Source organism: Astyanax mexicanus, chromosome 21, assembly GCF_023375975.1.
Source record: "Astyanax mexicanus isolate ESR-SI-001 chromosome 21, AstMex3_surface, whole genome shotgun sequence".
Taxonomy (NCBI): domain Eukaryota; kingdom Metazoa; phylum Chordata; class Actinopteri; order Characiformes; family Acestrorhamphidae; genus Astyanax; species Astyanax mexicanus.
Window position 1 is genome coordinate 27,902,510 of NC_064428.1, and position 23,154 is coordinate 27,925,663.

The 23,154-nt window shown below is 38.2% G+C and overlaps 2 protein-coding genes across 2 annotated transcripts; one reads left to right on the forward strand and one right to left on the reverse strand.

The window, feature by feature from the left end:
* Positions 1-809: 809 nt before the first annotated feature.
* poll (polymerase (DNA directed), lambda) lies at positions 810-10,840 on the reverse strand. The gene is made up of 9 exons (XM_007253146.4): positions 10,755-10,840; positions 9,355-9,495; positions 8,889-9,186; positions 8,475-8,592; positions 7,981-8,301; positions 7,308-7,481; positions 5,924-6,052; positions 4,594-4,762; positions 810-2,590 (listed from the first exon to the last, which is right to left on the reverse strand). The coding sequence occupies exons 2-9, from the start codon at positions 9,461-9,463 to the stop codon at positions 2,229-2,231; spliced, it is 1,680 nt and encodes a 559-aa protein (XP_007253208.3). The 5' UTR covers positions 9,464-9,495; positions 10,755-10,840; the 3' UTR covers positions 810-2,228.
* A 2-nt stretch (positions 10,841-10,842) lies between these two features.
* Positions 10,843-17,177, forward strand: dpcd (deleted in primary ciliary dyskinesia homolog (mouse)). The gene is made up of 7 exons (XM_015606854.3): positions 10,843-10,965; positions 11,668-11,793; positions 12,032-12,112; positions 12,685-12,806; positions 12,945-13,078; positions 15,099-15,201; positions 16,678-17,177. Exons 2-7 carry the CDS (start codon positions 11,682-11,684, stop codon positions 16,780-16,782), a joined length of 657 nt encoding a protein of 218 aa, XP_015462340.3. The 5' UTR covers positions 10,843-10,965; positions 11,668-11,681; the 3' UTR covers positions 16,783-17,177.
* Positions 17,178-23,154: the final 5,977 nt, after the last annotated feature.

A 23,154-nucleotide genomic window follows, 5' to 3' on the forward strand; every position in this document is an offset into this window, starting at 1 on the left:
CTAAAGCGCACTGAGCCGCGATTGGACGAGAGCCGTTCGGCTGGTGAGGGACGGCCAATCAGAAAAGTTGAGCAGGAAAAGTTTCTGCGCGAGGAAATGTGGACGCACACGACAAGGTATACTGTATGTTTACGACATGCAGGAATGAATATGAATGAATGAATAAATTAATAGAAAAAAGTTATTATTAATTATAAAAAAGGCAATACATATAAAAAAGCAAATAATTGATTTTGAAAGCATAAAATACTTTTAAAAATAAAGTAATTCGCATTCGTTTTAAAAATGTATTTTATGAAATAAAAAAGGAAAACAATATATTTAAAAAAAGGATTATATAAAAAAGAAATAATACATTTAAAAAAGAAAAATATTACATAAAAAATAAAAACTACATGTAGAAAATAAAATAATATAAAAAGAAAATATATTTTTGAAAAATAAATCATTATTTTCAAAAGCAAAAAATAATGCATTTAAATACATTTTAAAAAGAAAATCACAAAATTTCAAAAGCAGCAACAAAAAAATATTAAACCCAAATATATGTTATAATGGCACAAATGTGTATAAATGCAAAAATATGTAGTCATATATCGATAAGTAAACAAATACCTAAACAAATATAGATTGCAAGTGTACTCTACCACTGAGCCACAAGACTCACTTCTAGAGTATTTGTTTGCAGATATAGGGAATTAATTAAAACAACATTTACAATAAATGTAATCAGTTTATGTGATTTTACTAAACTTGACTTCAGGGTGAAATGTAATTAACACAGGACCAAAAGACCAAACACGTGCAAATATTATTTATAGTGTTTTAATAGTTTATTTTTTTATCAATGATTCTACATTCACAACAGTCCAGTACATGTGCTGTCAGTAATAGCTGACAGTGTCATGATGGCTACTGTTCTCGTAAACACAAGTAAACTACCCATACCTGACCTCAGCTCCTATATGATTTTACTAGACATGAGTTTTCCTTCACATGAGTTTTTAACATCCATGACTCAATTAAAAACAAATCAAGTTTCATAAAATACCATACATAAAAACTTGATAACAAAACATGTTGACGTAGAGTCCTTTCCCTTTTAAATATGGCTTTAATTCATAATGAAACAAAATGATAAAAGTGTTTCTAGATGTTCAGTGCTTCAATGTTCATCGAACAAAAAGTAGTAAACAAAAGGAGTAGTTTTAGTTTATAAGTGGCCTATGCATTTGTTTGAACTCTTTAGGGGTTATTACAGTACACCAAGAGGGCTTGATAATTGGCTCATGAGTTTATGCAGCAGTTTTTAAGTGGCACAAACAGCTAGCAATACATGTACTTTAAAGCTGATTATCAAGTGATCATTAAGCAATAGTACACAAAAGGGAGTGCTATAATGTAGTCATAGGTACCAATAATACACGGTATAGCACAAAACTTGAGTGCATTATGATGATTATACCACAGTTCCATTATCACTGTTTATTGAATGATTTTGAGTTAAAGAGGACAAGAAAATATGACCTGTTTGATTATAAACACTTCACGAGTTAAAACAGTTCCATTGCTGCTCTGACTGTAGCTGCGTTGTTTGGCTTGTAAGCGCTCCATCGTTGCTCAGTTACCTGTATGTGGAGGAGTAATACATGGTGAGCTTTGCTTACAGTGTAGTACTGGCTGATAATGGCACTCATAAAACGCCTCTCAGCCAATCACATTGCAGGGTCGGAACTAACTGTGGTATAATATAATGATAGCTGATGCCCTTACTTGTTAAAACATTAAAGGTGTCCTGAGATCGGAGTTTAAAAAAAAAAAATAAGGGTTTCAGTAATTCATTCGTGTTTCAGATGCACACAATTTACATTTCAGCACAAACTGCTCATGCAACCTATAAATATATTCATTTACATTGAACAAATCATGATTGTTTTGTTTGTAATATTTCGGTGTGTACATTATATGAACTTTAACATGATTTCTTTTTTACTGGGAGATGTTCACAGTAGAAGAAATAGGATAATGGCAAAGATTAAAAACAGCTAATTAGCTAATTAAACAGAAAAATAATCAATCAGCTCTTTTCCATTGTGAAATGTGTGAAACCCAACATTCAGGGCAGTTTATAAGACTAACTTTTCCTAAGTGTCTTTATAATTTAATGATTTAGGCATCTAAGTCTTGCAGAAATGCTGGAAACGCACTTCCAGTCTCACTCCTCCTCACTACCAGTCTCTCTCGCGAGGAGCTCGGTAAGGTATTCCCAGGTGCTCGAAGACTGCGCTCTCGGTCAGTGTGCTCAGCGCTCTCCCCGGTATCACCTTAACGCCACGGTTCCTCACCACATCGCAGTTCAGCGAGTGCTCAGACAGGCTCATGTTTTTAGTCTTGGCCAGAGCACGCATGGAGCGGTTAAAGTGGGCGGAGCCAGTGAAGTACATCAAGGCGCAGGCAAACTCGCTGTACGGTACCACGATAACGTCCAGCCTTCGGTGGCGCTGGCCTGACCCTGGCAGGCGGCACACGCCCATGTACTTCTTCTGCTCACCGTTCTCCTCGTGACTGACCAGGTCATCTGTCAGAAACCCTGAAAGAAAAAAACACTGAAAATGAAAACATGACAGAGACTAGGACAAAACAATCCTGAGATGGTCAAAGGGGGTCCAAAGGTCTGACAATAATTTGACTTGATCACTTAATGAAATTCTTATAAAGAAAACAAAATCTGGGACAAGTAAGTATTATATATTCTGTAGAAACTCATTACATGATCAGGGTGTATCTTCAGATATTAAGAACACATGCTGAGTACTGGCATCTCTTTTCAGAAGAGCTTCAGTCAGTATTTTCTTATTTGCACTGTTCAGTACGTCACAGAAATTTGTGTGGGATTAACCTTAGAATCTGTCCACCGCCGATCATTCCTCCAGTCCCATTTCCACACCTGGGGCTGTCAGGTATAGACAACAGCATGAAAACAGTGTTTTGCAGCCATGGAAACAGTGAGATGGCTATTTATCTTCTGAACAGATAATTACTGAGCTTCAGTAAGGTTTGCTAACCATACCTAGGTAAATTAGACAGGCATTTTGGACACTTAAATGTATGTATTTACTGATCAGCTACAGACAAAGTGATAATATCTGATTTTTTGCTCAATGTGGCTCAGATCTGTTTTTTTCATGGCTATGTGAACGTGCCAAATCCAGATCCAGATTTTAGTTATTTTCACATGTGGTCCTAAATCGGATACGTATCCAATCCATGGATATGCAATGTGAATGTGAACGGTCACATCGAAATTCATGTATATTTATGCTTTTGCATGCTTCTCTCTCGTAGTCACACATCTCTTGGTGCAGCTGTGCAGCTATACCTGCAAAAAAAGCAAAAGCAAGATGCCTTGCATTTTTTCCCTTTTCCACTCCAGCAAAAGATGCTCCACATATGAGCTGCATGAGCTTTGAGTTTAGGAAAGAGTGGTTGAGGCAGAAAACTTTATACAGTGTTTGAAAATCTGACTTCTGTAGCCATTTCTCACACTCGCTTGCATTACTGATTATTCCTTTAAGTAAAGTTCAGTTTGGTCAAACTGGGTTCTTTTTTACTCGGATTCAACTCAAAGGGCCTCAAAAAGTTAGAATAGATATATTTAAATAACTGAAAGAATAAAGTCTGTAGGCTCTTTGCCACATGATCGAATCAACATATGTGCCTCAGATAATCAATAATATATAATCAATCATCAAATTTAGCAACATTTGTGGAATCACAGTTCAACAAAGTACTGCAATCTTTTGTAACCAATGTAGTGGGACCTCTACTGGGAGACGATTAAGTAAACTCCATTTGTGATTTAGCTCTGATTTGTTTTCCTCCTTCGCAGCAGTGAAGCTTGAGGTAAACAGACCAAAGATATATGTGCATAGCAAAGCTTCCAGACCTGCAGTCATGATTCATATTACTCCTTGTAATCTAATAGCTTTAGCATTAGCACACTAGCATTTGCAGACACTGACTTGGAAAACTACCCATTAGCTTTCAACCCAGTGAAAAACTGTTTAACTAAAGATCTAATTTCATTCCAAATCCAACATCCAGTCTAGATGTTTGAGGACACCCCTTCAGCCATAATGGCACTAGGCCTTATACAGCCCCATACATTGAGATGTAGAACAGTGGAAGAACTGTAAATGTGTTCTGTGGAACGATGGTGGGGAGTTGGGGACCATCATAATCACATACATAATCAATTCACAGTAGAGTAGAGGCATTTACTCCAAAAAATAAAAAGCAGAATACACTATTTCTTTAAAACCCATGATTTCATACGAAACAAAGAATAAGTATGTAATGTTTCCCAATACTTTTGTCCCTGTTGCGTGAGCTGCAGCCAAGAAAACAGGCGAGATGGCTATTTTTCTGCAGAACAGGTAATCACTGAGCTTTAGTAAGGTTGCTGAGCTAGTAGAAAGCCTCAATTCACATTAGAGGAATACACTCTTTCTTTTATACCCTTGATTTTATAAGAAACAAGAATGAGCATGTGTCCCATTACTTTTGACCATGTTGTTTATATAAAGTACGTACCGCTATCGTGAAGGATGTGGAGCACGCTGCTGAAGACACCCTTATGTGAAACGCCATCTGGGTGAGTGATAAGCACGTCCACATCTCCACACGTGGCCTTCCCGCGTCGGTACGAGCCGCACGCTATCACCAGCAGCTCCGGGTTCACGCTGTGGGCCGCCTCCTCCACCTGCCAATCAAAATTAATATTCATATATTTATAACGATGATTCATGCAGAAACTGTTTTTTTTTTCTTCTTTAGAATAATAATAATAATAATAAATAATAATAATAATAATAATAATAATAATAATAATAATATACAGTATTTGGCTTCACAGGGATGGTTGCAGAAGCACACTGATGCCAATTTACCTATAATATTTTGTCCCCTCTCCTCTCAGGAATATTATTGCTTACTGCTTTTTGTTTAAAAGAAGAAAAAAAAATCCTGAAAATCATAATTTACTTTATTTAATAGTTTAATTATCAATACATCATATTAGATCATTTCGTTTAAACTTAAAAGGCTGCTAATCTTTTTAGATGATAAAAAAATGATATTAGATTTTGAGGTTTTGAGGTTTTTACAATGCTAACTTATAAAAGCTGGTTATTTTACGTATACGGCTGCTATAACCGTAGGAAATATATGTGAAAGTTATCAATTTAAGTCTGATTTAAGGCCCAGCCCTAGAGAGTTGATGTTCAAACGCTCCGTACTCCCTGTGCTGTGTTCGTGCCTTGCCTTCCAGCAATTAGGCTCTAAGCTGGGTTGAGGCAGAGAGGTTACATGCACTACATATCATCCTGTCAGAGCAGGAGGACACATGCTATCCTCATCTTGCTCATCTGTGCTTTCTATCTGGCTGAGGAGGGAAGCGGAGTAATACTATAAGAAAACAACTGGCCGCGGCCCTGGCCTCAGCCAGCTTCTGACTAATGATGCGCCAACTTTCAGCTCCTTTTCCCCTCCACTCTCCTCGGGGAGGACGGACACACTCGCCGCTTCTGCTTTTGCCATCAGGCAGACAAAGAAGATTGACAGCCCTCTCTTAGCCAGCACAAACTAGCTTTTCAGTTTTTTTTTATACTTTTCTTATTGCTTGTGCAGCATTACATGTCCAGCTCTTAGGAAATACAACATACAGTATTTCATTTTAAATATTAATGGCTCAACATGTTTTAATGTCATACACATACACTCAGGTTAATATGATATATACGTCCACTTCCTTTGTAGTTTGGCTGAATAGTGTATAGTGAGCTCATTACTCTAACTGTGCCCCATTACTTGGTTATAGTTATTGGCGTATTGTTATTTCATATGATTTGATGATGGCACTAACTGTTTTCTCAATGGCAGCAGCCTCGTTTCTTGGCATCCGATCCAGGAAGTCGTCGTAGTGTTTAAGACCGATTCTCAGAGTGTGGGTTAAAGTTGCCTTGGTGCGAATGTCCTCCAATGTGCGAAATCCCTTAAAAGAACATAATAAAAGCAGAGATATATTCAGATAATTTTTTTTAAACTTAAATACTAATAGCTAATTGGACAAAGTAATCAAGATTCAAATCTCAGATCTTATTTTTGTTTGTTTATTGGATTGATTTATGTTTTCAGAGCATTTAGGAACCTTAAGCCAGTATGATCATGCTGTAAGAATGGTTAACGATTAAATTCAAAAAGTAACTGCGTCTCACTACACTAGAACTGCACTGGATTCTTCTAGAATGTGCCAGGAATGAGGAATTAAGCTTTCCCATTGGATACCTTTTTATTTCTGTTTTTAAATATTGGTTAATCTATATCTATCTAAACTGGTGTGTGATAAGCGCAAACATCAAAAGTCAAATTCTAAAAAGAAAAAAATGCCATAACAGAGATTATTTTTCTTCTTCTATTGCTTAATGTATGAAATTAGCCTGAAATATGATTCAGTTCATCCTAACCAAGATCACCACTTTTGGTCAGACAAAATTTTGGTTTACAGCACCTATCACACCATATATTTTGGTATATTTGTTATATAGCATATATGTTTAAAAGTCCAGGCCAAAACAAGGTAGTTGTGAAAGCCCCCTTAGATATACTTTAATGTCTAAAACTAGTGTCATTCTATCACAAATTATTAGATTATGCTGGACTATTAATGAATGTCTATTTTCTGTCTGCGCCTTTTTAACCAGATTAAAAGGTGCATTTTAAGTGACAATAGTAAGGAACAAGGATATCGGCATGTAGATAATCTACACAGATTTCTCTTCTGAAAATGATTTATTTGGGTAAGTAAAGCGCTTTTGTCTATTTACAGTAAGCTTAGCTTTCCAATATTTTCAACAGTGCGGTTAGCAGCAGCACTAGCCACGGTTAGCAGCGCTTAATGTTAAGGCTGCTCCAGCCTCAGTTATAGAGAACTAAACTAAAATTCCTTTATAACTCTGTACTTCAGTGAAGTGGCTTTACTGCACCTTACAACCTGGCGTGTAGAATTAATACCTAAGTGATGTCTGGCTACATATCAATGCCCACAAAAGAGTTTGTTCTTCAGTAATTTTGATGGATGGCTGTTAAACTCAGCTGCCCTCATTTTGAATTTATAATCCCATGTTTCAATGCAAATTTGTCAGTTTCCCGCCAAAAGAAGACAAGTTGAAAGTTTTGCCACGTAGGCTAATATATCTACTGTTGCTCTGTCTTAATAATGTCATTGTATTAATATATGAGTATCTCACTTGTTGATACCAAAGCTGGGCGGTCTTTGCACCAGCGCCCCAGATGTTGGTGAACAGCTCCAGGACAGACACAGACTCCCCAAAATTGTCTAGCTTCCTCAGGTGTCCGCTGTCCATGATCTCTTCAATCTTACTTGCCATTGCTTTGCCAATCCCTGGGATCTGATTTGCTTCCTGCAGGCATCACAGAAAAAAGGTAGTCTTTATTTATTTATTGAAGTAACATGGAAAAATGTTTTCAGTGATCGACACCTCAATATTCAAATCATCTTGGTTTAAGACAGAAAATTTAATTACACAACAAAATACATTGTACTAAATATTAAACAATCATTTTGCCAAGTTATCATCCTTGAGCATACTTGTTTTAGAACTTAATTTTTTAAAAAGAAGTTTGATATTGGGTCCCAATATGGGAAAATATTCAAAGCTGTGCTGCTCCACAGTGCCAGGTTATCATCCACAGTGGACAGTGCAGCAGGTGGCAGCATCTGGCTACAATTTCTGTGTATACAAAAATCAGATTCACAATCAATGCAGGGGGCCCCACTGGATATACCGCAGGTTAGGGAAGTGTCTTTTAGCTTCCATGGCATATGGCAAAAGTCATGGGACAGATTAGTAGTCCTTGTTGCATGACAGAATTCTTAGCTTCCAATGAAGTCAGACTGACCTGATATGAAGTAATAGGCTTGTGGTAGCTCTTAAGGGCATTAACAGCTTTCGAGTAGCTCAGGGCTCTCCACTTGTCCCCTGTGTGGGTGTAAGCTTTGGTCAACTGCTCCAGCTTGTCGGTGATGTGCTTGTTGTGGTTCTCGCCCTTGATTTTGGACGACTGGGCACAAACCCACTTCCCTGGCAAAGCAGGTTTTTCCAACACATTCTGGGCTTCATCTGGGGCACCCGCGCTAGACTTAACTCCACTAATCAAAGCCTCCAAGTCGTCCTGTGACACACCATCTTCCTCAAGATGTTCGTTCTGAGTGTCCGGGACCTGTGGGACACCAAGTAAAAGAATGTGGATTATATATCTCAAACATGTCAGCAGGAATTCCAGTCTAGGATCAAGTTTTATCTTTCTGTTTGTGACACTTGATAAACCAAAAAGGCAAATAAACACAAACAACTGATGGACTCTGCAGATGGAGGCAGTTTCCTCCTGTTTACCGTCTCTTCAGGGTCATCTTGGGTTATTTTAGGATCAGCCTGTGGTGCCGTTTCCTCAGAAACAGAAGTGGCACCCAGCGGACTCTTCTTTGGCTCTTCAATAGAAACATGCTGAGGACTACAAAGAAAGACACAAAAGATTTTTAGGTAGATCTACATCCTATTAAACATTACAGGAGGTTTTGACTTTCATGTCATAACCAAATATTTTGTATTTATATATTTATTTTTGTTTTTCCCCCTTCCCTCTCTCTGAGGTGTATAAAATATGCTAATGCATACTAGGGCTGTAAGATAAATCATATTTTTTAGTTCAGCATTTTCAGCTTCCATGGGACATGGCAAAAATCATGGGACTTAACAGAACAGTTTATGTCAGTGTATATGTAAAATATATCACTAACTCAGCAATACCTTTTAGATGTAAGAAGACTGTACTCTTCGGTGCTCACAAGCCTTTTCTCTGAGATGCAAGAACTGAGCCATCTGCACTTCACCAGCTCCACAGCAGATGGCAGCGTTTCAGTCTTCAGCAGCCTCAAGGCCCGCTCTTTGTCCACAGACTCATCTACAACCACATGGGTGCAGCTGGAACTGAAGATAGGCTCAACTTTGCCCCCATTCTGAACGATCTGTTGGTGGAATAGGTCACATCGAGCCTTTCCGATACCAGTGGGGATTATGTGGATGGAGACACCCTGGAACACATTTCCTGAAAGAGAAAAACAGACAGGGATGCACTTTAGAGTTGGGGATGAGATGAGGTAGTAATCATCCAACATCATGATGACTTTAATAATGCTCCTGTTGAGAGATTTCTTCTATAGCATCTTAGGGTTACTTGGTAGTTTAGACAAAACAGAACAGATTACAGTCTTACCAGTCACTGTTTGAACTGGTGTCTTCTTGGCTGGAGGTGCCTCTTTGCTTTCAGCTGGACGGTGCCTTTTCACTTTGGGAAAAGCTTTGAGAATACCATGCTTTTCCATTTCGAGCAGAGTTCCCAAAAGGGAAGCCCTACCTAAAACACAGAGACGAGAACATTTCAGTATGAAAAACACATGAAATATATTGATGATAAAAAAAAACAATTTTCAGATTATGTAAAAGCACTTTGATGTATGTTTGGTGCTAGCTATGAAAATATATAGCTACATGTGTAATATTGGATACCAGCATGGGCCCAGAATTACCACATCTGTGCATCCGTAGTAGTAGACGGATCAATATTAGTAACAGTGCAAAATTAGTATTAATTTAACTCCTTAATGTCATCTAATATTAAACCTGCATATTGTATTTTGAATTAAATTAAATTAAACATTTGAATGAGTTTACACAGTCCAAAAGTAATATGTTTCACTTTTATACAGTTGTATTATTGCAACTTTACACACAGTTTGATAGTACTCTGTTCCACTTTTACAAAAGGCTTTACAATACTTTTATAAGAGCTTGAAATATTTTATAGGGTTGGATTTGGATAATGCTTTCTTGTGTTTTTAACTTGAAAAACGTTGCTGTTAGTAAAAGCAAAAAAAATATTTTTCACATTTAGCTTTGGCTCAAATCTGTATTTCTGACTTTTAAACCAAACTGAATTGAATCTATGTAAGTTATCTGATTTTTTTTTTGCTTTTATTAACAGCAACATTTTTTAAGTTTAAAAAACACAAAACTTAGGATTTTCATTGTACATATGATAACATCAGTTTGATTTAAAAATCAGAAACACAGATTTTGGCCAGAGGTAAATCTGAAAAACAGCTAATTTCTTAAATTCTCAAGTTCAGAACATTAGCTTTTAATTCAAGTATACAAAATGCAGATTCTAATATATGTCAGCTTTTAAGCTCCATAGTTTAGAAACAACAGGAGCATTCACTGGTTTAGCAGTAGCTAGTTAGCTAACACTAATACATGTAACTACAAAGATAATACAAGTCATGTTAATTAGCTTTCAGTGGAGCTAAATGTGGGGCTGCGTCCCAAAATCCAAAATAAATGCCCCACAAGTGAAAGTTCATTCATTTCGTCACTTAGTAAAGTAGCTAGTTTAGCAGTGTGTGATTTGGGACCCAGCCCGTGTTTACAACATAGGTTAGCAACAAGGCTAGCTTCACTTTACAACAGCTATTACCCTGGCTGCTTCTAAAAACTGACCGTGCCACACCTCCCATTTCCTACCTGCCACATTTTCTTTACTTTTTCACTACAAATATGCAGTAAAACAGCAGAAACTACAGTTAAACTGCAAAAAAAAGCAATAACACAACTCACCCGTCAACACCAGCCAGCCAGCCAGCCCTTTAAAACGGTCACATCCGGGGCTCGGTCTCCAGTAGACCAATCAGATTCGCAGGTTTCAGTTTAAAAAAAAAGTTGTTGCAGCAAAAATATATATTTGCCCTTTAAGCCACATTTTATATAATAAATAATGAAATTTTGAACTTTTCCTAATTTGTGTGACTCCACATTTTTAAAGAAAAAGGTAAGATGGATTTAAAATGTACGTTTTTAGCCTTAAGTCTACTGACAATTTACCCCAAAAACGCAACGCAATGCTCTACAGTACTTCATATAAAAATGTTTAGTATTAAAAAAGCGCTATGTATTGATATTATTTTTTACTTTTGCTTAAAATAGAATAAGTAATATTTAGTATGTATATATTATTATTATTGAAAATAATAACAATATTAATATATTTAATATAATTATTAATTAATATAATTACATTTTAATTATTATAATTACAATTATATATTTTTATAATTATTAATTAATTAATATGTATTTATTGTATATTCTCTATTTTCTATGTGTGTAGTTATTATTTTTATTTTATTTTGAGTTCGCTGTGATTTTTATGTATATTTGAAAACTTCATTATTAAAACGGCAAAAAAACTGTTATTTAAAAATACAAATATTATTTGTATTTAACTGCATTTTTAACCTTATTTATTTAGTTATTGGCCTTTTTATTAGTTTTAATGTGTAATCGCTTTATATGTATTTTTGAATATTTCGTAATTAAAACTGTACAAAAAGCAAAAGCGAAAAATTTGTTAATTGAATATTGATTAATATTATATTATATTAATAATAAATACAACATTTAATATACGTGTATATAAAACGTTCTAAAAATATATTAAAAAATCTTAAAATGTTTTTTTTTGTTCCGGTAGTCTTCTCCGTTTCCATGGGAACGTTCAGCGTCCCGGAAGTTGACTACTATGTGTTTTCCATCATGGCGGTGCAGAGCTGGTCGGAGGTGCTGAGGTCTGCTAAGAAAACAGCGCTAATTTCTGATGGTAGGGCGCGTGCGCTGCTCTTTTTTGAGTAAACAGGGCTTTGCTCTCGCTCTGATCTTCTATAATAAATGTTTAGTGTGTAATAAGGTGTGTGTGAGTCAGTTAGAGGCGGTGTGTGTTGATGTGTGGATGTGTGAGTTTAACGCTGACAAAGTTCTAGAGCTTCACAGCTGCATCATCCACCAATCAGACCTGCGGTGTTTCTACTTAAATCAATTAAATGCTGTATTTTATACAGGAAAAAGGAAAGTACACTACCTGTTTACAGACGGCAGTGAGATGGCTGAAGAATACGACATGAGAACAGATGAACTTATCTGTAAGTGAAACATGCATGCTCACAAAATGCTGTAATACATTACTTCTCAATCCTGGTCCTGGAGGACAGGATAAAGCAAAGAAAAAAACTAGGGATGCACTGATTAGTGAATTCCTGGCTAATGCTGATATCCAATATGACATATGTATATATCTGCTGATACCAATGCCATTATACACATTTGAAACTTAGAGAGAGACTAGACACCAAGGTATAACTGTATAAAAATTAAGGTATTTTGCTTTACATTTTAGCTTTTAACCAACTGTAAACAAACAATAAAATGTAAAAATATAGCTATATATTATATAATATTATATACATCATATATTGTATAGATGCAATACATACAGAGTGATATATTTTAAGCATTTATTTCACAAAATTGTAGAGAAAAAATACATACACACAAAAATACTATACGTGTGTACTATATTGTATTAATATATTGTGTACAAAATTAAAATAAAGTTTGAATATAACCATTTGTACATGCTCTAATGAACTCCCCATCAAAGTTACCCACTGTATTTCCTGTGACAACGTATTTCTTAATGTTTTCTCTTTCTCAGTGCGACAGTTGCGCTCTAAAACCAAACTGGGTGGAGCAGGACAGTGGCAAGTAGAAGTCGGTGAAAGAAACCCCAGTGCTGTTCCCTCCACAGACACAGAAATCAAAGAAAGTAGCTCTAATGTAGGTTTGTCTTCCTGTTTTAATGTGACTCGTCATGCAAAATTATGCGTATGCTTTTTTTAAAAGATATTTTTGAAGGGTTCATGATTCAGTGTATGATTAAAAAGTTTTAATGTTGCTTTGTTTTGTTCTCTGCAGCCTTTGTTTATACGTAAAGACACGAAGGCCAGTTTCCAGTGGAGAGTTCGCAACATCCCGTACCCCGTAGACACTTATAGTGTTTCAGTGGAGCCTGCTGAACGATGCTGCATCATCCGGACCACGAACAAAAAGTAACTCCAGTCAGATGATAATACTAGGTGTTTAAATGTTTGTGGACACCCCTTCTAATAATTGTCCTATGGCTTTTAAAGGTTAGAGGGGTATAAAGCTTAACCAGCACTGAGCTGTGGATCAGTGGAAGATGATAGTTGGGGATGATAAGCTGAGGTGGTGACCATCAATCCAGCATCCTCACCTCAGAAACTCTTGCTTTTGTCACTAAATGCACTCAAATCCTCACAGCAGTCCTCCCTTTTCAAAGGAGAGTAGAGACAGTTTCTCCAGTTAAAGCAGGATAAAGTCATTTTTAATACCCTTAATTTAGGAAGAAACAAAAAAATGAACAGGTGTCCCAACACTTTTGTTCATATAATGTATCTCATCAATTTTCACAAAGAAAGATTTATCAGAGAGTCATATAATTTAATAATAAAATGGGATGGATCCTTTAAGCTAAACGTTCAGATTTCTCACTGGTCATTCTTGTCTATTGAACACTGGCAACGCATGGGGCTCTGGGGCCAACTTTTAGACCCCTCCTGGTTCCATCACTGACCCTGATGAGCATACATATTTGGAGCCAGCATGGAACCCATAGACAGACTGTGTAGTCCCAGTTGGGCCACCCATACAGACCCCACATGGCCTTTGTTGTCAAATTCTACTCTATTAAACACCGACCTTATTATTAGTATTGTTCATTCTACACTCCCTTCTGCTAAGTGTCTTCCTGTAGGTGGCACTGTTGGCTCAAGATAAGGTTTAAGGGCTCCCCCCTATTGGTTTAAACAAACCAATAATCAAGTAGGCTCATTAATTAAGCATGTTAAGGTAAAAGTACTGATCTAAGATCACCTCTCATCAGCTGTCTAATAGAAGTCTTTAACTTTAATTGATCCTGGATCTGCATTCTTACTCTGAGATGTTTGATAAATATGGCCCCACTGTACTAAGAACATTCTTATTTTTCTTAGTTTTTAAACTGCAGAATTGTTCCTAGATCTGATCTTATAATCTGGTTACAAGGATCCCATTGTTCTCATAATTTGACCAAATCCCAAATAAAAAAAATCTTAGGAATGCTATCACACTAAATATTTTTTTTGATGACCTATTGTTTTATAAGTAATTGGAAACTAAAAGAAATTTTAGTTGTTTTAATTTTGTTGTTTTAGTAAACAACATTTTTGCTATTATTTTAAAACTATTTTATGGCCCAGATATAAGGATAATACAATAATATAATGCATTAACAGCCTTTTATAAAGCAATGCACTTCTATATACTGTTATACTGTAAGATAAGGACAGTAACATATATATCATGACAGCCCTATTGGTGAATCTCTGAGTGTGCATGAGAAAAGTGTTATTAAAGGAGAAATCAGGTGTGAAATGAACTTGGGGTGTAGTGAAACATGATGGTGAGTACAAACTTTTGTTGAATAGCCCACCTCTGTTTACCCTTCACATTCTGAAATACAGCGATTTAAGCCGATGCTTCCAACAGGCTTACAATGCTAGTGATGGGGGCATAGCGCCTATAAATAAATTGCTATTTTTACACCATTAACAACAAGCTCAAAGCACCCTTTATTAATGGAGTTCTAAGGCATTGGCCCTAAGAACTTTGAAATTAAGCAACAGCTGGAATTCATGCATTTCTACTGAATTAATTTTGCAATCTGTTCCCCTATCCGTCTTATTTATTTGTGATCATGCTTTCAAAGTTCTCAGTGCCTCGTTTTAAACGTCAGGGTGTCTACCTGTGAAGTATGGAGCTACTTTGAGCTTGTTAATGGTGTAAAAATAGACATTTCTTTGCATGTAAGTCATTGTAAGTCTGTTGGGAGCATCGGCTAAAAGCACTGTATTTTGGAATGCTTGGGAAGAATAAAAGTGGGCTATTTAATGAAAGTCCGTACATGTTATCATGTTTTACAAAACCTGAAGTAGATTTTATAAAGGTCTTCTCCTTTAAGTGGGTGGTGAATAAGGCCTTTTCTGCTTTATTCTTCCCTTCATTTCCCAGGTACTATAAGAAGTTCAGTATTCCAGACCTCGACCGCTGTCAGCTGCCTCTGGAGAGCGCAGCCTTGAGCTTCAGCCATGCTAACAACACTTTAATCATCAGTGTAAGTTAAAGGCCCTTACCTTAGGGGCTGCTCACTTAATCACCGTTACTGCTTTCAATGTAGATCTGTCCTGCTCTGCTGTTGACAAACTGGCCTAAGACCAGATCAGATTATGCGGAACAGTTTCCGTTTGGTTAAATGATTATACACTCACCGCCGATAGTTGCAAAAATAGTTGCACCCAGAAGGAAGTGGCGGAGTGTAATGATATTCAGAAGGAAGATGAAGGCAACCAGGAACAGTAAATGATTAAATATTTCGGGTGAATGACTGGACAACTCCTGGTTATATTTATTGAGCAACACATATAGAAGTAGTGTGTAATGCATGAGACGTAATGGTGTCTCATGATAATCCATGACATGCAATATATAATATATATTCTCATGCAGATTTTTCACTAGGGTTTTTTTAGGGAGTGTTAGAGTTGTTGATAGTACATCTTATCACAGCATCTCACACATTTTAATCAGGAATAGGTCTGGGAATGCAGCTAAAAGTGTCTGTGACTAAACATAGCAGCAGCATGTGGATGAGCATTGTCCTGTTAAAATAGTGGGATAGATATAGTTGGTTGCAAGACATTATTAACTTTACATTTGGCTGTCAAAGCAGGGAAGAACAGTTTTTTTTTGGCATCATACAAAATTGCACACCACACACCACACGACACCAGGCCTTCTGGACATGTGAAGTGTTGAGCTTGGTGCCTCCACACATAAATTTTTGCTTCATTCTGAGTGCAACACATACATTTTGACAATGTATATGTATTACCGTATTTTTCGCGATATAAGGTGTACTTTAATTCCTTTAATTGTCCTAAAATCGACAGTGTGCCACTCCGCTGAAGAACAGTGTTATACAGGAGTTTCAGTGAAGTTTCTCCAGCATCGAGGCTGGAGCAGTATTAGCATTGGGCGCAGCACTAGCGCTTTTGTGTTTAGTGGCAAGTGTATTAGACTCTAGTCTGCGTGTTTACTGTGTTAAAACAAGCTACGTGGGATGAACGCTAGCTGGTAGCACCCTGGGTTACCAGAACACTTAGAGTTCCTCAGTGTAGCGCTGTAGAGCGGCATTTACTAACTAAACGCAGCTAACTGTGGCTAGAGCTGCTGCTAACCATGCTGTTAAAAATATAAAAAATCTAGGCATACTGTAAATAAACAGAAGTGCTTTACTCACCCAAATAAACAGTTTTCTTTCGAATTAGAAGGGAAACTGGGCAACACCCTGGTTCCTTACTATTGTCGCTTAAAATGCGCCTTATAATCCGGTGCACCTTATGTATGAAAATAGCCCAGAAAATATACGTTCATTGATAGTGTGCCTTAAAGTCCAGTATATTCTGGTGTCTGAGCCACAACCAAGGGCAACCCACTCAAATCGTAATCTTAAATGAGCCCGACTGGATCTGCTTTCACTGGGTGATGGTGTTCACTGATTTTACATGCATTTATTTTACTTCTATTGCAGTATAAGAAGCCCAAAGAGATTTTAACACTGGAACAGGAGCTGATGAGGGAATTGAAGAAGCTGAAGGGGACAAATGAAGGAGACGTTGACTGTAAAACCCAGTGAACTGGCGAGGACTCTTGACTTTCTTCGTCTGTGCGTCTGTTCAGAACTCCTCAGTGCAGTGTTCTTGCAGTCCACAGTTTTGCACTAGCTTTCTTTTGTATGTACAGACAAAATGAATGGCAGTTTCTGATTGGATGTTCACTGTTTGCTTTTTATATGAAGTTTCAATGATACAAAGCTGCTTAGAAGAAAACTGTTTAATATAAGCTGTGATCATTAATGCACAGCAAGAATACAATGATAGATTTCTAAATTTACTCTTTCACTTTTTTCTGCTTCAGAATATTCTGCACTGTGATAGCATGTGTGTACATTTTGTATGAAACTCTTGTCTGGCAAGATCAATAATACTCTTGTTTTGTTCATTCGCTTGTATTAAAAATCCCTGAATTTCAGATGTTGACAACAAGTGTCTGTGCAGTGAATAGGGTTACTTTACAAAAATAGTAATTCTAAAGTTGCTTACATTTGCACGTTTTGTAACCCTTTTAGACATTCAAAGAGAATTCTTTTAAAATTGTAATAAAAAAAACAATCTTTAAACTAATACAATTCCTTGCACTTTATTGTCAAGAGTTATCTGAAATTTGTCTTGCATCGCACAACAGCATTTTTGAAATGGTCTTGACTAGATCACTAGTGTTTTTATTTAAAGGGAACATATATTATGCAAACTCACATTTTGCATGCTTTTGTAATTCCACTTAGGTCTCGACTGCCCCTATGAACAACAACAAAAAAATAAATAAAAATCAGGGTTCTGTGACCCCCCCACCACCAGAGCCTCACCCACTAGTTCAGTTTAAGATCAACCATTGTTGTTAGTTTCTTTGAGAACCTCAGACAGTACACAGCAGGATTAGCCAGCAGACTTTGTCTGACGGGGGAATCTGTTCCTAACTTGGGTGAGCCACTAAAACCAGTGAGTGAGTTGCTGCCTGGGTGAGTCGCTATTTAGCACAAGCTAAGACCAACTTGTGGCAAAAGCTGTATGTAAACATTGTTTGACCAACAACAGCTTATTTGCATAAAGGCGACTGAAACTGGTTTAAACAGAGCTGGTAAGATCTCTTTGTGTTAGAGTGATTTTGTCCAAAGAACTTTTGTCCAAACTCTAACTTGTTTGTCCTTTAATTAAACTGTAAATATAAATGGTGGGACGTTTTCCCTGCTTGGGTGCCAAACAGGTTGATATAAGTGCTCAAAATATAATCAAATACACCCAGAAAATGTCATCTGGGCTGGTCAAAACGTTAATATTAGCAGGACTGACATCACACAACATAACTTACTGTTAACTGTACTAAAAAACATTTAATTGGATTAAGGTTGTGCCATTGAATCCGGGATCAAGCTGCTTTCCATCAGCAGCCAGAGTCCGAGAAAGCTCAATTAGCCATGCTCTCTCTGGTCAGATGAGTAATTGGTGCTCTCTCTCTCTATCACTCCTAGTGTAATGATAGTCAGCACAGGCCTCTGTTAGCTGGTTTGTAAGAGCTGGGGCTCTGGTGCTTTCCTCTGGGTGTGATGGCTGTCTCTTAGTGATGCTGCATCAGCACCTATTAGAACAGAAGTGAAAAGTGGTGACTAAATTCACATGTATTAGAAAAGGCATGTTCTGGTCTTCAACTTCTTAGTGTTGGGGTAATTGCTAGTGATAGGGGGTGGAAACTGGGTAGAAAATGGGGTCATTTTATTAAGAAAGAAACCACAAACATTCAAATAGTCGCCCTTCCTTTACACCAGTAACAATAACTTTTCCTCTTTTAAAGAGCTTTGCTTTGGAACATGACTTAATGATTCGGTTGCTTTCCAGATCCATGAGAGCTGAACTGAGGTCAGGCACAGATGGACCAGCTGTTAAATGATCAGTTCTGGGTCACAAACATCACTCCAACTCAAAAAAAACCCTCCAAAATACTGGATGGAGCTCAATCACAGCAGAGAACACTGATCCACTGCTCCACAACCCAGTGATTTATAGCCCTCTAGCCCATATTTGGCAAAAGTCGTAAACTTAAGTGTGTGTAGTACACAATTCTCAGGAGCGTAGGAAAAGCCCCAAACCCAAACGTTAGGTTGATTCAATTCCATATTTTACACAGAAGTGAGATTAATTCATAAAACAAACAATTATGCAAAGGAAGGAGCCAGTAGAACATCTCCGGAACAAAAGGCAACATTGTTCATCAAACCTACCGACTTGTTTAGTGTTTTGACGGGCCTTGAGCGCTTGATCGTGGGACTACAGGAATGCAACACATGAATGAATTACAGTACAAGCTCAAGTGATGTTTAAGTGATGAGTTTGTCCATGAAATGACGGAAGCTGCTGTGCATCATTATCCCTATCATGTTGACAAGCAATGCTACGTTCCAAACATCTGCACACATCATTGGGGTTTTCCAGAAACATAACCCCTGGCTCTGGTCTTCCCCTTGTTCTCCCTCTGCCCAAACATGGTACGCTCCAGTTCCCAGCCATTCGTAGTGTCCAGAAACCACCAATTCCTAATGTCCAGGGGAGAGCATTGGAGTGACATTTTAAAGACAGGGATTATTCAGATTTTTTCCCCCTTATTTTACTCTCAAACATTTAGACCAGGAGGGTCTAGGGGTTAACAGCTGTCTGGAGAGAGGTTCTTATAGATCCTCCAGCCTCTATCCCGCACTGGAAGAATAGCCAAGAGCTTTCTCCTCTTACAATGTGGTGACAAGCAGTCTGGCCGGCCGGCTGCCTTTGACTGTCATCTGCAGCTTTGGGTGGACATGGAATGTTTATGGCCTCCACATTAGCAGTAGCTTCTGAAAGTGAAGAGCTTTTTATCCTCCATTTTTGACAAATTATTTAATTCAAACTTTATCACATTTTTCTACCTAGATTGGAAGGTCAAATACTCAATCTCTGTTCACATGAACTCCCCACTTATTACTTGAAACTGCAGCTCCAAAACTGTTAAGGGGTTCTTCAATTTGACACCTTAACCTGTTAAGGTGGCTCTAGGAACCTTTAAGACAAGGAGTTCCTCTACAGTTTCAAACCGACTACTACCTGCCACCTCTGATATCTCTGTGAAGTTGGCCACTGCCTTTTTTCGAACGGTCACTGATGTAGCATCATTAGGCAGCCAATGGGCTAGGAGCAAAGTGCTGTATCCCCAGTCTCTGATACAACAGCTAACAGATGCCTGTGCGGATGTATGGAGAAAAGGCCATCTATCCACTCAGAGAGAGCGTGGCCAATTGTGCTGTCTCTGATTCAGTGTATTACAAACTTTATAGTATTAGTAATGGTATAAGTGCTCACCGAAGAGGTGGGTCTTCAACTGGCACTCCACCATGTGTCTTGAGAGATGGTGACTCAAGCCAAATCATAAAAAAACACAAAGATCTCTAAGATACAAATCATATTTTGACCATTGCCATCAGGTAGGGAAGAGCTGGAACATTTTTGGTGTTGTCGACCAGCGTCAGAGATTTATATTTCTGATACAGGATGCTCCTGGAAACCAGTGAAGGTTAAGAAGCAAGGGAGTTGCATGGCTAAACTTTGGACGCCAAGAGTGAATTGCAGTAGTCAAATTGTGAGATGACAAGAGACTGCACTGCAAGTATCTGGGTGGCCTCCCTTGACAGAAATGGTCAAATTCTATAAACGGTTGAATTACCTTTAATACCCTCCATTCTGTGCGTCCGTGCTACCTGCAACCGAGGATCAATTCTTTGTATCCATTTTTAGCTCCTGTCAAAACTGGCACCTTTTGAACACTTTCCGGCAAAGAGTGGGAATCTGCTTTGTTTTCTAAAAGGAGCTTGCACAGCTTTCAACTCCCGCTGGAACAATGCAGCAATTTACATTGCCTCGCCATCCCTGCATTGCTTTTTTCTGAGAAACGTGGCTATGGTGCGCATGGGGATGGAGAGGTTCCAGGGTGGCTTGACGAATCAGAAGTCGTGGGAAAAGGCAAAAAAAAAGAGGGCCGCTGAGTTGAAGTGGTCCGCAATGAGATTTTTGTCTACTGCCTCTTCTTCATCCCCTTCTCTCTCTCTCTCTTTCACTCTCTCAGTCTTTCTCTCTCCCTCACTTTCTCGCTCTCTCTCACTTGCCTCTTCCCTCTCCCTAGGCCCCAGCGGTCATGGTTAGCTGCTTCGACAGACACTGGCTTCCTCGCCCCTTTTCATCCTCCTGCACCCCTCTTTTGCCGGACATTCCCCGTCTTTCAGACCCTTTCGCGTCTTCTTGCCCCGCAACACCCCTAAAATTCCCTCGCTCTCTCTATTTCCCCCTCTCTCTCTTGCTCTTGCACTCCTTACCTCAACCTCCCTTGCGCTTTCCTTTAGTGCCCACGATGGTTTCTGACCCCTCCTTGTGTCATTATTCGAGCCCTGCCATTGTATGACATGTTTCTTTTCTCTTCCCCCCACAAAGGGGGCATTTGATCAGAGGGTTACGGTGTGCGCATCGCAGAAATGCGACTACACGGTGGTAACCTTTGTTCGGGGGCCACAGTGCTGGGTTGACCTCATCGCTTTCCAAAGCGAAAGGCTCGGAGCTATTCAAAGAGCCAGTCTCACTTGCTGAGCACATTCAATCAGGCTTGGCCAGTCACAGATATTGGTTCGCAGTTATCTGGGGCTCTCAGGCATTTTTTCCCCCTTCTTTTGCAGAGAGCTTGGGCTGCCGGGGCCAAAAACAACACAAAAACACAACAGCTACACAGCCCTGGAGGTATACTACCTTCTGAATAGCCTTGAGCATGCCTCCCCAGGCTATCTCTCAGGTTGTGCACTAAATAACGCTGTCCTTCTTTGAAATGCTGTGCTCCTAATTTGTCCAAGCCAGTGGTGTCTCCAGAACTTTTCAACTTTAACCTCTGCTTGCTGTCCTGCTGTTCCTAATAGCGCCCACACACATACAGTAGCACATGCAGCACATCACAAAGGGATGCATGGGAGGTTTTCTTTTTTTTGGCAACTTTATAGGAGAAAAGAAAAACCTTCCTATCTTTCAATGGAAGACAATGTAAGTGCTAGTTCTATAATAAGTTCTTTAATTACTGACTATAGTCCTTCTGTTTCTCCCTGTTTGTCAATGGTCAGGACCTCACAGCACCACCACAGAGCAGCTATTATTTGGGTGGTGCAGTGAATAGCACTGGTATGGTGGTGGTGTATGAGGTGTTAATGTGTGTTGTTCTGCTGGTACGAGTGAGTAGATCATAGACAGCAATGCTGCTGGAGTTTTTAAACACTGTGCTGACTCCCTGTCCACTCCATTAGTACTGTACTGTAGAAGTAAGCTCTGTAAGAAATGTTGCTGTAAGATCTACTACTTTTAGTATTACAGCAGTGATACTGAGGTGTTCAAAAACTTCAGCAGCACTGCTGCAGTGCCTGATCCACTCATACCACCAGCACAACACACACGAACACTAAACACATCACCACCATACTAGTGTTGTTCAATGCAGTGCTAAGAATGAATGACTTACAAAAAGTAAGGAAACTTGTGTTTGGTTGTTTGGGTACTTTTTTGTTGTATCAATGCTACTTGGCATAAGTCTTATACCATTGGAAAAACAGTTAATTTTTCTTTTAAATGAAGCCACATTTGTAAGGAGCATGCATTCATGGGATGAGCAGCAGAGCTGAGTATGTGGGTTGCGCCCATTAAAAAATTGCCAAATACTTTTCGCAATTACCAACAGCTTGGTGTTAGACAAACTTCTTGGGATGTCGTCTTCGCAGCCTGTCTCTGACATCCCCTGTAATATAGAACTTTTCCTTCAATTTGGAAATCATGTGGTAGCTTTTAAAAGGAAAGTGGAATGCTTAGTATTATGCAAAGCTCTGGAAAAAAATAGAGACCACTTAAAAATGACAAGTTTGTTTGATTTTACCAAATTAAAAACCTCTGGAATATTATCAAGAGGAAGATGGATGATCACAAGCCATCAAACCAAGCTGAACTGCTTGAATTTTTGCACCAGGAGTAAAGGCATAAAGTTATCAAAAAGCAGTGTGTAAGAATGATGGAGGAGAACATGCCAAGATTAAAAACCAGGGTTATTCCACCAAATATTGATTTATAGTCTTAAAACTATACGAGCTTGTTTGCATTATTTGAGGGCTAAAAGCTCTGTATCTTTTTTGTTATTTCAGCCATTTCTCATTTTCTACAAATAAAAGCTCTACATGACAATATTTTTATTTTGAATTTGGGAGAAATGTTGTCTCTGGTTTATAGAATAAAACAATGTTAATTTTACTCAAACACCTATACCTATAAACCTATATACCTATAAATAGCAAAATTTGAGAAACTGGTTCAGAAACTGAAGTGGTCTCTTGATTTTTTCCATATAAAATATA

Bases quoted from the DNA above. Each gene is read 5' to 3' on its own strand.
- poll (XM_007253146.4), bottom strand. From the start codon at position 9,463: ATGGAAAAGCATGGTATTCTCAAAGCTTTTCCCAAAGTGAAAAGGCAC. The intron at 8,593-8,888 runs GTATTGCTGAGT...CTTTCTTTGTAG, and splicing joins AGTCTTCTTACATCTAAAAG to TCCTCAGCATGTTTCTATTG. The intron at 6,053-7,307 runs GTGAGATACTCA...TGTTCTTTTAAG, and splicing joins CCCAGCTTTGGTATCAACAA to GGATTTCGCACATTGGAGGA.
- dpcd (XM_015606854.3), top strand. From the start codon at position 11,682: ATGGGAACGTTCAGCGTCCCGGAAGTTGACTACTATGTGTTTTCCATC. The intron at 11,794-12,031 runs GTAGGGCGCGTG...TATTTTATACAG, and splicing joins AACAGCGCTAATTTCTGATG to GAAAAAGGAAAGTACACTAC. The intron at 12,807-12,944 runs GTAGGTTTGTCT...TGTTCTCTGCAG, and splicing joins TCAAAGAAAGTAGCTCTAAT to CCTTTGTTTATACGTAAAGA.